The sequence below is a fragment of the Manis pentadactyla genome, chromosome 3 (genome assembly GCF_030020395.1).
Source record: "Manis pentadactyla isolate mManPen7 chromosome 3, mManPen7.hap1, whole genome shotgun sequence".
Lineage (NCBI taxonomy): Eukaryota > Metazoa > Chordata > Mammalia > Pholidota > Manidae > Manis > Manis pentadactyla.
The window spans coordinates 195337045-195351608 of NC_080021.1; the positions used below are offsets into that span (position 1 = coordinate 195337045).

The 14564-nt window shown below is 36.0% G+C and overlaps 1 protein-coding gene across 4 annotated transcripts in view; it reads left to right on the forward strand.

Annotated features, from left to right (window-relative positions):
* Window positions 1–14564, forward strand: part of SLC44A1 (solute carrier family 44 member 1) — a 178020-nt gene that overhangs the window by 58665 nt on the left and 104791 nt on the right. For all 4 annotated transcript variants that reach the window (XM_036903292.2, XM_036903291.2, XM_036903289.2 and 1 more), the window contains exon 3: window positions 2810–2952. In XM_036903292.2, coding sequence (XP_036759187.2) covers window positions 2810–2952 — 143 coding nt within the window. The remainder of the gene's footprint in view (window positions 1–2809; window positions 2953–14564) is intronic.

Below are 14564 nucleotides of genomic sequence, written 5' to 3' on the forward strand. Positions count from 1 at the left end.
TCCCCTGCAGCTTCTCACCCTCTTTTCTTTAATGCTCTTGGAAGCTACTAAGAAGTTAAAATGGCCAATGTGAAAATGTTCAGTGTCCTATTTTACCATATATATGTAATATTTATAATTTATACTCTGCCTACATCCCAGAGAGATGTGAGATGGCTTATGATAAAAAAAAAAACCCCACATGTCCAACAGAATTGTTAAAAATAGTCAGAAAGGGAAATTAGAAACCCTTTAAAGGAATCTGTAACACAGTACTTACCAAACATGAGAAAATTCCTATAAAAAGTACAGGAACATAACCTTTTAATTATGCAAGGACTTTGCTATTTTAAACTAGTAGTGAAAGAAGGTTTTAATTGTGGTCTGAATGTTTCTGTGTGGTAAAAAAATTACTGACAATATTTCTCACTTTTTCCCCCTAGAAATTTTTGTTCTAAGATAGAGAACTGAAGGGATTTGTGGTTAGTCCCTGAGTATCCTTGTCAACCTCTTTGATCGGACTTTCTTAGTCAAATTTACCACTAATGGCTACCATGTATTGATCACCTGCCATGTACCAAACCAGCTAGGGGTTAGATTATGAATTGTCTCATTTAGTCTGCATCATTAGGCTATGAAATAGATGATACTATTTTGGATGAGGGATGAGAAGGAAACAGATTAAATAAGTAATTGGATCAAAGTCACACAGGTAATAAGTGGTAGAATGAGGGTTTGAATCCAGATCATTATGGATTCCCTTTCTATTATTCTATGATGCTTCTTATTAAAGAACTGTACTGGAAAGGTGAGCCATTCAAGATCCTAAAATTTACCTCCACTTTTAGTTTTTGTTCAGTGTAGGGTTTCCTAATTTGAGGTTCAAGGATATGCTTAAAATGGCATGCTGATTTGCATGTGTGTGTATAGGTAGGGATTACATTTATTTTTTCTCATGCCTTAGTATTGGCTTGAAGTTTTGAAGTGGGAATAATTGCTCTGCTGTCTCCTTGGAGGAGTTGGGAGAGGGGGAGGGGAGACAGTGGATGCAGGTGAGTGAGTGGGTACCAACCAGCCCAACTCTAGTGCAGCTGCTACTTTGAGTCTGAAGGGTACTAACATTTATTGAGACAGACAGTTTACATGTGTTACCTCATGTAATTCTCACAGCAGCCTTTGGGGCAAGTTGGTTTTAGCCCCAGTTTATAGATAGGTAAACTGAGGCATGGAGAATTAAGCAAGTTTGCCCAAGGTCACCCAAGTAGAAAATGGAGTCATCTCTATTTCATTATCAGTGGTGGCTTAACTGCCCAAAAATCCTGTGTGGTCTTTCCCTTACAATGTGGTCTCATTTCTAACAACAATAAGCTTTTACTCTGCCCATCAGAATTGTTACCACTTTACTAGATTATTTCATTTAATCCTTACTGCAGCCTTATGAGCTGCACACTCATTATCTCCATTTTACAGGTGAGTAAGTTGAAGCACAGAGAGGTCAAGTAATTTGACAAGGACCAGAGAGCAAGAGGAGTGAATCAAGGATTGTCTCTACTCCTGAGTCTACCTTTGTACAAAGAATAGTTTCAAGAAGGTTCTCCAGCTAGACCTATGCTTTCTACTCTTCTCCCTCATGTTCCTTACCTGCATGATAAAAATAGAGGGGTTATTAGAAAAATAGTCTATTTGCCTTTTTAGGAAAGCATGTTTCAAAAGAAAATACTTCTCTCTGAGGAACTGCATATTATTAGTACAATATTTACCACTGTAGGCCTGAAGTCAAGCGAGGCTGCTTAGATAAGTACTACTCATGGTACTTGGCTACGATGAGTTAAACAGTGATAATCTCTGCCTTCATTAGCCACTTAAGTAAAGGTAACAAAACTCAACCCTTTAAAGACCAAGTTGCAAGATTATTTCTTCACCCCAGTCTTGTCTCCCAATTCAGTCAGTTCATCAGTAGTGATTCACCTTCCTTCCTGTCCTTAGGCCCAGGAGCCTGCCTTTGAGTGTAGGCTTTTATTGCTTTGTTTTGATCAGTGCATACTTGACTTAGAAGGCATGATGCGGTTCTGAAGCACCTATCATTTATTCACCTTTGGCACTGTGATGAAGCATATTCTTATGAAATGAAGTGAACTTTATGGCACACAGACCCAGTGTCTCACTCTCCTTGAGACTTCAGTATTAAGAGCCTGACGGTGCTTCATGGTGTAATTCTTTGGCTTGTATACAGCAGCTTTATTGCAGGAAAGAAACAGAAGTGTTGTGTGCACTGAAGTGATAATAATTCAAAACACACATACCTATTGTTCTTTGAGTTTTTTTTCTTTCATCCCTTGCTGGTGTTCATTTAACAGAACTCTTTTACAACCAAATAAAACAAAAGAATGAAGAAAGCTGGGTTTGATTCTGTGCTCTGATCTTTACTAGCATCTGTGGTCTTGGGCAATTTATTTAACCTCTCTTGGCCTCAGTTTCCTCATCATGAGGATTAGCAATAATGTATGGTAAGCACCTAGTGCAGAGCCTGGCACATAGCAGATGTTCAATACAGAGAAGCTGCTATTATTATTATAAAATGCAAAGACGATTTTATGATGTAAAAGCTTGAGATTTGTTTTGTTATGGTAGTAAATAGTGTTTCCCTGTGGACTGCTTTGTGCTGCTTATGTGAAATCCAAGGAAAACAGTGGAATAGTGTTTGCAATAAGGAAAGATAGCTCTTTGTTCCCTTTGACAGACAAAAGAAGCTCATTATCCTATCAAGTAGTGACTGTTGCTATTGAAATGGTTTATTTGTATGGTTTATTTTTTTTCTGTTTTTTCCTAGGGATTTATTTGTGGCTTTTCAGTAGCAACAGGTGCAGCAGCGAGACTAGTGTCAGGATACGACAGCTATGGAAATATCTGTGGGCAGATAAATGCAAAGTTGGAACCAATACCAAACAGTGGCATGGACCACACTCATCGGAAGTGAGTAGACTGCTGCTGAATGATGAACACTGTGGAAACTTGGAAGGGGGTGGAGAAAATCCTGCTTTTTCTTACTGTTACAAAGATAATATCTTACTGAATAATATTTTTATATTATGATAAGGCTCCTGCTGGTGTTTGGGTTTTTTTTTTAATTGTCCACTTAAATAATTCCTGTTTTAGGGCTTTAAATACATTTTCCAGGAAACAAAATTAGTTGCAATGTTAAAATGGGCTGCCTTGAGGTTTTAATGAATAAAGCCTTGATTTGAGAGGGTTCCTCTTGTACTTGTGTACACCCTAAAAGGCTAATGGGAAAATAAAGTTTTAATCCAGAGAATAACATTTTTTTTCCTAAGATTGTACTTGATGGGACAGAGGGATAATAATGGATTTTGAGACTTTAAAGTTATAACAAAACATTTTGTGATGCATCATTTATAAGTACACATCAATTTCCAATTTTATAAAAGATACATTTTCTTTGTCAGACCTTAAAATTTGTTTTCCAAAATCCTCTTTTGGGTTTCAAGACATTCCTGACTTAATCACCTTTTTTTCTTCAAAAGAGCTGTTTATTTCATTTTTAATGTCTGCAGGGAAAATGTATTTCATCAAACATTTTTTATGTGTGATGTCAGTATGTTCAAACTGTATATTGGTGCTCCATCAAACTTTATTAGACAGGTCTAATAAAGATAGGTTTTCAGAATTAACGAAACTAATTTTAAGGTGACAGGTTAACCAATTCAATTAATGAACTTTATAGGAAACGGCTAAGTGGCTAAAAACATTTTTAAGCTATAGTTCTATTATGAAGCATATCCGAGGATGTAATAACTATGTTTATTATTAGATCCATCTGTTGGTTAAATATGGGCCCCTACTGAAAAGTATAAGATTAATTTGATAATTTCATAAACTTGAAGAAATCCAAATAGTTAATCATATCTCAGAGATATTCCACCATTTAATGAAGGAATAATGCAGTATTCAAATAAAAAGCATTTTAAATAATAATAATGAATGTTTTTATAGATGCTATAGTCAACAGGCATATTATACCCCCAATGAGGTGGGTGTAGCAGAGGCTTAGAGAGACTGAAATGTCTTTCCCAAAAGTCTGGTGGGCAGTAGACTATCCAACACAGACTCTGAGCCTTTTTCTTGGTATGTACCTGCATCTCTTGACAGGAGAAGTGAGAATTGAACTCTTAGAAATTTGGAGGTTTCTTTCATTCATCCTTTTTGATTGCCTCATGAAATTAACACAAATTTTAGGTTTTGTGTGACTTTTGTTTTTACTTTTTATTTTAAAATAATTTTAGAGTCATGTAGAAGTTGCAAAAATAAAACAGGTCCACATATATTTTTTTAAGGTAGTGTTCATGTTGTCAGATACTGCTTAATTCTTTAATGCCGTTGATGTGAACCAAACACAAAGTATTACCCTTTATATAACTGAGGAGATAAGAGGAAACATGCTCTACTCCCTCAGGTCTACTGCTTACTTGAGGTCGTAATTGTATTTAAGGCTCTCTTTATAACTTGCTAATGACTTGACAACCAGATTCTCACCATAAGGTTTGTGTAAATGTCACTCTTCACACTTAACCTATTGAGAGTCACTTGTTCAATTTTTAATTTCAAATCCTTGGATTATTTTCTGTACATTTTAGCCTCTTGCAAAGAGAACTTGATTATTATTTGAAAAAGTGAATGCTTAACAGAGTCAGGAGGCATTCATGAATAGCTATTGGGAAATAGTTTCCCAGGTATAGCTATGCTCTAACTTATGTGTATGTTGTTTAAATGTCATTTTTGATTTCTACTTCTCTGTATATGCGTATGTTTTTGTGCCAACCCATTTAAGTATTTCTATCTATAAATGGATATTTTTAAAAAGTGAAGGGTACATTTTGAACATAACTTTCTCAGGTAAGTCTATACTTTTTGGATTTGAAAGGAGGCAGAAAGTATTTGTGCTTGTTACCTTTACTCCATCCTCTTTCTTTGCCTGCCACATGGCATTGATTTCCTTCTTTTTCACTCATTTCCTCATACATCTTTGCTTTATTCTGAATACCAGACACTTCCACACTTAGAGAATTTTTTATGGCTGTTTGTCTGCTGTTACTACAACATGATCTTGATCTTTATTGCGTTCTCCTGTCCCCCATCCTCAGTCCCTAGTACTTGGTACTTACTAGGACCTCGATACATATTTGTTGAATAAGTTCATGAATGAATCCTCTAAAATCTTGAATACACTAATTCTTTCCTGCCTTCATGAGTGTTGTTTCCTCTACCAGAAAAAAATTCCTCCCATTCTTCAAATGACTAAATTCTACTTCTTCAGCTCTCAGTTATAAATGTTACTTCCCAGAAAGGTCTTTCTGATCTTGTAATTTAAATCAAGTATTTAAAAATACTCCCTCATTATGTCCTGTATATATGTATTTATTTTGTGATTATTTGTTAATTGTTACTTCTAAGTTCAACGAGAGCAGAGGTGAGGTCGGTTTTGTTTACTGCTATTTCCTCAGTACCTAAAACATAGTAGGCACTCAGTTAAATGTTGAATGGGTAAATAAATTTCTTTCCTTAGAATATGTTCTAAGAAGTGAGCTACAGAGTCTGAAGATTTGAATATTTTCAAGATTATTAATGTATTTGCTGAATGGCTTTCCATAAAGCCTCCTTTCACATTTCCACCATCTGAAATCACTCTATTGCTTTGCTAGTATTACTAGTTTTTATTTTTTTATTAATTTGATTGACCAAAAAAATGGTATTTTATAGTTTTGAGTATTCCTTTTCCTCTCCACTTGTTTGTTGACCTCTCATGAAGACTGTTGTGCTAGCTTATTTGTTCTTGACCTTCTTATCTCTAATCTTCTCCATCCTTTATACTGTGATAGGATTAAGTTCTTTAAAACACTTTTTATTGTCATTTCACAGCTCAAGAGCCTTTCCTGTAGTGTCATTGCCTACAGCATCAAAGGTGAGCCCACTCAGCGCCTGCCCTCCCAGGCTTCCTGTGGTGGAGAGCCTTTGCACCATTCAGTCTTCGCACTATTTTTCAGTGTAGTAGTGTTCTGCCCATGATATTAAGTCAATTTATCTCTGTCCTGTTCTCACTACCTCCCTGCCAGTCTGAATTCTTGAGAAATTTAAGGTGGGTCTCATAACTAACTTCTTTATGAAATATTTCAAAACAAATTTTGTCCTTTCCTATCTGAACCTTCCTATCTCATACTTGTTTTTCTATTGCCTTTAAGGTGTCCTCTCATTGTATTGCATGTTTCTCATCTACCTGTATTAATGATCCGTTGCTAGATAACAATATCACTATAAATGTAGGGGCTTAAAACAAGACATGCTTATGATCTCATAGTTCTGTGGGCCAGGAGTCTGTGTATGGCTTAGCTGGTCCCCTGCTTCAGTCTCTCACAAAGATGTAATCAAAGTGTTGGTCTGGGCTGGAGCCTGTTGCCTTCCAAACTCATGTGGTTGTTGGCAGCACACAGCCTTTCAGGATTGTTGGACTGAGAGCCTTAGCTCTTCACTAGCTGTCAGCCAGAGGCTACCCTCAGTGCATGCTATGTAGGACTGTCCACAAGGCGGCTTACTTTAAAGCCAGCATAGAGAGTCGGCTAGCAAGATGAAGTTACAGTCTTATGTACTATAGTTTTGAAATCGATATCCTGTCACCTTTGCCACATTCTACTGGAAGCTAGTCGCAGTTACCACCCACACCTAATAGGAAGGGATTACACAAGGGTGTGAATTCTAGGAAATTGGGATTATTGGGGCATCTTAGTCTGTCTGCCACATTCTGAGCTCTGTCTCCCTGGAGCACCATGTTTTGTATAACTTCTGGATTTGAGGCCCCGAGAGTTTATTGAAGCGGACTTATTGAATTGTAATAAAATGGAAAGGAGGAAAGTTAGGTAAGAAATGGAGAGGAATGCCTTGGACCTGTTATAACTAAAAAATTTAAGATGCCAAGATGATTAAGAATTCTATTAGTAAAGAAAAGGCAGTATTTTATTTCCTGTCATTCTAATTGTAACATGTTGTCCTTCTCCAAATAGTATTTTTAACCTGATGCCATATTTACTATAGTAATAAGGATGCATAGAAAAATGGCAGTCTTTTTTGAGATACAGGAAGGCCCCAACTTCAAGTGAAGTATGTTCCCAAAGTTGATTTTTAAGTTGGCTGCTTGAGACATATAATCCTTTTCTGCATAAAAACAATACTATAAATAAGGTTCTGAGACTGCATTGACTCAGAAAAGCTCGTTTATCTCAAAACCATAAGGCGCCAGCTATGAAAGGGATCTTTAAGATTATCTAGTGCATAACCTCCTTAAAGCATCCTGTGAAATACTTGTGAGTATCAACCAAGGCCTGAAGAAGAAATGGCTTGTTTTGTAGCTGAGTTATAGTGGTAATAGTACTGTAGAACATGAGTATGACTTACAGTCATTTCGTTCTTTTTTTTTTTTTTTTGGAGAGTAGGATGGTAATAATATGTTTTGAACTCTGATTGACAATTCTGAAAACATATCTCTTCTGTCACATTCTAGATTGCCTACCATTTTCAAAACCATAAAACTAGCCTTAGAGTATATGTGTCAATTTTTAGACAGAGAATTATTATTATTATAAACATTGTTTCCAGAAAGGAAGCTCCCATCTAACATATCAATTTGGATAAAGAAGGGATGCTTCTAAGATACCGGAAATAGTGGATATGGGGACTATGCCAGGGCACAGTGTCTAGCTCTGTCAGCCCCTGGCGAGACAGTTGTGCTTCTACCAGGGATGTTCCCGTGTCCTAGTGTGCAGGATGGGAGAGGCTATGGCGAGGTGGCAGTGCTTTTAGGATGCAGAGGTTATTGTAATGCAGGTGAGGGTATGCTGAGTACTGCTTTAAATCTTTCTAATGTAGGTATTATATTGTTATTAGAACTCTGTTCTGTGTCCTGCAAACAATCCTAGCACAGAGCTGAGTGTCCACTTTCTCTGTTACTCTAGAAGTTTTCTCAGTGTATCTCACTTATCAATATTGATTTTTTTTCATAGAATTCCTAAAGATTTTTTTTTTTTGCACGAAACTAACTTTCTTCTTTATCTTTTTGTCTTTCTTCTAAGGACGCCATTTAAACTCCCAGTCACCAATAAAGGTCCTGTGACTCTAAAATGCCTCTCAGATTTCAGATAATCCATGCTAACAGGATGTATAGGAAGTAGAGGTTTAAGGAGGTTGATGGGATGCATGTGTAAATAAAATCTATAGAGAGCATTTTATGTGAGACCTTTTTCGGTGAATTTCATCACCTTTAGCAGGCTATCTAGTGTGAGTTTTACTTCTTCCTTTAACTTCCTTATTCCCCAGAAGAACATTTGTACTGGAAGGCTTCCTGAGGTCACTGAGCCCCTTCATTTTACAGGTGAAGAAACTGGGGTCTAGGAAACATCAGTGACTTGATGAAGTCCTAATACCAGGGCCAGTACTGCACTCTGCGTGCTCATTCCAGTGCTCTTTGTGTCATATACGCACGGTTTCTGGGAAGCTACCCAGTGATTCCAGTTCCCCACATTTTTTACTTTTGAGGCCTCTCCCTCCCAACATTTAAAGATGAAACTTTTAGTAAAATATGCAGAGAAGGGGAAGATTATATAAATTAATGAAGTTATAACTAAAGAAACTTCAAATTCTTTACAACTATGAAAGCTTTGAGCAATTTGAAGGCAGTCTTGTCTGTTTCTTTCTCTGTCAGGTAAAAATATGAATTTTAATGATGAAATGCATTATTCTTATTTCACATTTGGAAATCTTTACCATTTGTATGTTTCAGTTTTTTCTTGAAAAACGTATAGCTTCAACTGATACTTTTTAGCTAGGTAATTAATGGTTTAATAGTGAATGGTCTTATTTTAAAGAAACCTATTTTTATTATTTCTACTTGTATGAGAGTAGAACTTTAAAGGCTACTGATTACCTTCCCTAAAGCTCAGAGCTCTGTAGGTTTAGTGTCTGGTTCAGTCTACCCCGTGATTGCTAATTATCTTATTAGCTTTTATAAAGGCATATTCACGGGGTTGGTAGTGATATTGTACCAGTTTAAACTACTCATGAGAATATTGTCAAGTATTCTGGGCCTGTGCCATGCTTATAGCCATCTATTTTAAAAGGAACATTTTTCTATAATTAGGTAATATGTAAAACATACCTCTTTTGAAGACCTTCTAAAAAGTTATTAAATCTTCTTGACTGTGCATGCCTGTTCTATTAGAAAAAGAAAAAGAACTAGAAAAGTACAGATAAAATTTGTTAAAATATTTGCTCTGAGGATCCTTTTAGCAACTAAGTATGGTTCTTCATGCTTACATGACTAGAACTTATTTCTCTTCCTCCCAGTGACTTAAATCAAATTGCTGTTTAATGAATGACCATCCTTCACCTGTTTATTATTTTATTTAGTACTTTCAATACACATGTATTGAAAATCTGTGTGCTGGAGGCCTCCATTAGGAATAATAAAATAGGAAACAAGCTAAATGGCTAAAAAGGTTTGGTTAAATTAATTTATTTATTCATTCATGAATTATGTGTCTTGGCCATCTTTAGGTTAGACATTGGCAATTATACTTTTGAGCAAAATAGGCACACTTTTTTATCTCATGGAAATTCTATAGAGAAAACAACTTTATAAAATCATCATGCAATCATAAATGTTATTACAGCTCTTGAAAGTTATGAAGGGAGTGATATATGGGCACAAGAGGGTTTATAATAGGAGGACCTTGCCCAGTCTGAGGTACTATGGAACGGCAAAAATGATGGTGTGGTATTACTATGTCCATTGATGTGGGATATCCACATAACATTATTAAGGAAAAATAAGTTGTAAAGCAGTATGTATAGTATAATTTTTAGTTATACAAACATTACACATATATACAAAAATATAGGATGATATGAAAATGTTAACACAGCAGTTAACTGTTAAATTATGGATGGTTTTCATTTTCTCTTATACCTATTTCCCTTTTCCCTAGTTTTTTACAATCATTATATATGATTTGGGTAATGAAAACAAACTAAAAAGAAAAAAGGTATTCACAGTCTCTGTTCCTGAAGAGCTTGTGTCCTAATGAGGGAGACAAAGTGCACAAGCTGTAACAGTGTGTTATGGGATATCATATGAAAGTGTTGTATATTGAAAGCCAGGTGACTCTGGTTTCCTAGGTTCCAAAATAAGGCAGATTAATGGTTGGCGCAGGGACCACCATTGTCTTGGTTTCTACCGCTACTGTAACAAATTGCCACAAACTGAATAACAACAAAGTTAAATAACAAAGTCCTATTAAATCAGAATTCTCTATATAACATGGCACAGCTGGTTTCCTGCTCTAGGTTTCACCAGGCTGAAATCAAAGTGTCAGGAGGGCTGTGTTCCTTATTAGAGGCTCTGGGGAAAGACTCTTCCAAGTTCATTCAGACTGTTGACAGAATTCAGTTCCATGAGGCTGTAGGACAAGTCCCATTTCCTTGCTGGCTGTCAATCCCATTATCAGCTTCCAGAGGCAGCCTATGTATTCTGCAGCCTATATTCTATGTCTTGTGATCCCCGTCCTGCAGCAACAGCAGGTCAAATGCTTCTCATGCTTCATTCAGTCTGTCTTCTTTAGGGTAGCATCTTAGGTCTAGATTGTCTATATGGGTTGAAGAACCTCTCAGCCACTGACTGGGGGTACAGGGACAGTGATTTTAAATAGGATTTTAGAGACCCAGTAGGTGTTGGGGATTCAGGGCAGGGCCTGCATTCTAGCAGGGAAAAATCAAAGTAGGTCTCCATGAAGGCAAGGGATAAACTGGTGATTGGGTGGTTATGTGGGGTCTTGGGCCAAGAGGTGGGATTCTGACTAGAATGCCAAGCTTGCTCCTTAGCTGAAGAACATCATGGGCTGAGTCTACTAGCTAACCTAAAGCCGAGTGAAAGCTGGCACACACAGTCAGGATTGCTGCAGACTCTGTTTTGTGGAGTGTAGAGGATCAGGAGAGGAGAGGTAGTGCATTTCACTGTGCTCATGCTTGAGTTTTACAGAGTGTTTGGGTATTCCTCAGAGCAGCCCAGGGGTTCACATGTTCATTCCCACATGTAGAGATAAGTTTGAACAAATGGAGATACTCTAAGTCTTTGACAAGTTTGCTTTGAGGAAAAGAACTCTCCTCTCTGTCTCCTGTCAAATATTCCCTGATGCCAACATTAACCTACCACCTCTCCTAGTTTGGCTCAACATGAAAAAGAGCAGCCTAGATAGATACTTGACTTGAATTTGCATTTGTGGACTCATTTTCCTACAGATTTATAAACATTCGGAAATAATAATGTTTATGATGTTTTAAATGGAAGCACATTGTTACTATTTATGCAGTTTTTCCTAAATTTTCATTTTTTGTCATGGAAAATGTTAGAAGTTATAAAGATGATAGCTAAATTTCCAGCAGGCAAATTTGTAAAGGCATCTTTGGAAAATATATTTTGTCATATTTTATGACCACACCACTCTTTAGCCTGAATTTTTAAAACATTTTGTGAAGGTAACATCTGTATTACTAAGTATAATTCTGCCTTTAGGATAAGAATAGCTATCGATAATACTGCTAGCAATTTGAAAGAAGAGCACCAACTGCATAGCTTAGAAAATGAAGGAGTTGAAAGTTGAAATGTTTTGCAGATTCTAAATAGGGAAGTAAAAAGCTATGTAACAGAATTAAATGACATGCATGCACTGAGGCAGGGTTGAGGATTGGTTTTTCTGTGCATAACCTGCTTAGGTGTACACTTGCCATATCTAAGTTAAACAGCTGGTTACACATGCTCAACCCAGAATCTCACTATCTGAATTGGTTCCAGGTTAACCAAGCAACTATAAAGATGCTAAAAAGCTTTTTTTGTTGTACATAAGCTCATAAATAGGATCTCTGTAATATACTTAAACTAATTATTAACTACAACTATGAATTTTATAGTCATCAGTTTGCCACCTACTTATGTTGATCTGGATGTGAGAGTTGAGAGCAACTGAGAAGTTGGGGAGTACTCAGGTCACATATATCCACCCTCACTTCTGACACTAATTGCAAGTTGAGGGTCCCTCAGACTCCTTTTACTTCTGACACCAAATGCAAGTTCAGGGTCCCACAAGACCACCCTTAGGTTTGATAATTTGCCAGAAAGCCTCACAGAACTCATTGAAATGTATTATACTCACAGTTACAATTTATTACAGGGAAAGGTTACAGGTTAAAATCAGCCAGCAAAAGAAGCATATAGACAGAGTATCTGTTCTCTCCCTGTGGAGTCAGGGTGTGTTACTTTCCTGGCATTGATGTGTGACAATATGCATGGAATATTGCCAGCTGGTAAGCTCACCCAAGCCTCAGTGACACAGAATTTTTATTGGGGCTCCATTAAGTAGGCATGATTCATTGCCCACATGGCTGATTCAGTCTCCATTCCACCTTGTCAAGCTGACACCACAGCATTCAAAATTTCCAGTCTCATGATACTACTGGTCTTTGTGAGATCGGTCAACCCCCACCCCAAATTCTATCTGGCTTGGCCTGTCCCCACCCTAAATCACATTGTTAAACTATTTGCCATGACCCAAGACTCCAAGCAAATAAAGACACTCCTAGAAGGCTTAGAGATTAACTCCTAGAAGTTTAGGACAAAGTCCAGACTACTTTTGAGTAGGTTAGATTCTTTACTACGCACTGGGACTCATTAGATAAGTTAGCTTTCATAAAGTATATTTTCAAGATGAAATTTAAAACATTTTACTATCTTAGTTTTATTCAGGTACAATTTATAATAATTTACCCATTTAAGTGTCCAGTTTGAGTTTTGGTAACTATATATAATCGTTCATCCTTCACCACAATCCATACTTCTGTTGTCTCCACAAAATTACCTCATGTCTTATGAAGTCAATCCTTGGCCTCTTTGTCCCCAAGCCACCACTGATCTGCTTTCTGTCAGTATAGTTTTGCCTTTTCTAGAACTTCATATACATGGAGTTTATGCCTGGCTTTTTAAACATAGCATAATACTGTTATTGAAATTCATCCTTGTTATTAAATATGTCAGTAGTTTTTTTTCTTTTTATTTACTGAGTAGTATTCCATTGTGTGGATATATCACATTTTGTTTCTGTTTACCAGCTTTGGAATATTTGGGTTATTTCCATATTTAAAATTATTTTTTTCTATTGTGACCAACACTACTTTGAAAATTATGTACATGAAGTTGTATGGGCATGTATTTCATTACTCTTGGATAGATACCTAGGATTCGGTTTTCTGAGTAATATAAGTGAGGGTGTGTTTAACTTTATAAGAAACTGCTAAACTGTTTTCCAAAATGGTTGTACCATTTTGCATTCCCACTAAGAAAGTAGGAGGGCTATAGTTGCACCATCTCTTCACTAACATTTCATATTGTCAGTCTTTTTCATTTCAACTATTCTAGTATGTGTGCAGTAGTATCTAATTGTGGCTTTAATTTGTATGTTTTTAGTGACCAGTGATGTTGAGCATCTTTGTAAATGCTGGTTGACCATTTGTGTATCTTCTTTTGTAAAGTATTTATTCAAGTCTTTTGCACATTCGTTTAACAAGTTGGTTTATTTGTTTTAAACAGTTATGTGAGTTATTTATGTATTCAGGTTACAAGCCCTTTATCAGGTATATGTTTTGCAAATATTTCTTTGATCTGTGTTTTGCCTTTTTGTTTTACTTAATGGTATCTTTTGATACAGCAAATGTTTTTAATTTTAATGGATAATTATCCATTAGATAAATTTTAGAAACAAACTCACAAGAATATCTTTTTAATGGTTCATCCTTTTTGTGTTAGCTAAAAAATTTTTGATGTACCCAGAGTTACAAAGTTTTTTTTGTTTTCTTCTAGAAGGTTTTTATTTAGCTCTTACATTTATTTTTATGATCCATTTTGGTTTTATGATCCATAATGTTTGTGTACAGTGTAAAGAAGTCAAGGTTTATCATTGTTTTTCTCCATACAAAAATCTAGTTATTCCAGCACTATTTATTGAAAGACTGTCTTCCCCACTGAATTACCTTGATGCCTTTGTAAAAAAATAGATTTTAAGTCAGGGCATGAGAGGAAGCTGATGGAGGTATCAATACTATGGAAAAATAGTCTATCTAAAATTAAACAAAATAAGGATATCACCTTTTTATATTATTGTTTTAAATAACTAATCACAACAAATCATATAAAAGAGATAAATGGAATATGTGTAGGTCAACAGAGAGAAAAACAGTACTAACCCAGATGTTTAGGAGATTCAATAAAAACATCTTCAGATGAGATGCTTAAATCATGGTTATAAAACATAGACCTAACTCAACTCAGTCATTTAACTTATCAGTAGACAAAATATAATGAAAAAGATAATACTTGTTTTATTAAAAAAATAGAACTAACAAGATACAGGGCCAAATACAGAGAATTACAATACATTAATATAAAGGAAAGAAAACAAGAGAAATATCTACTCCTGGCC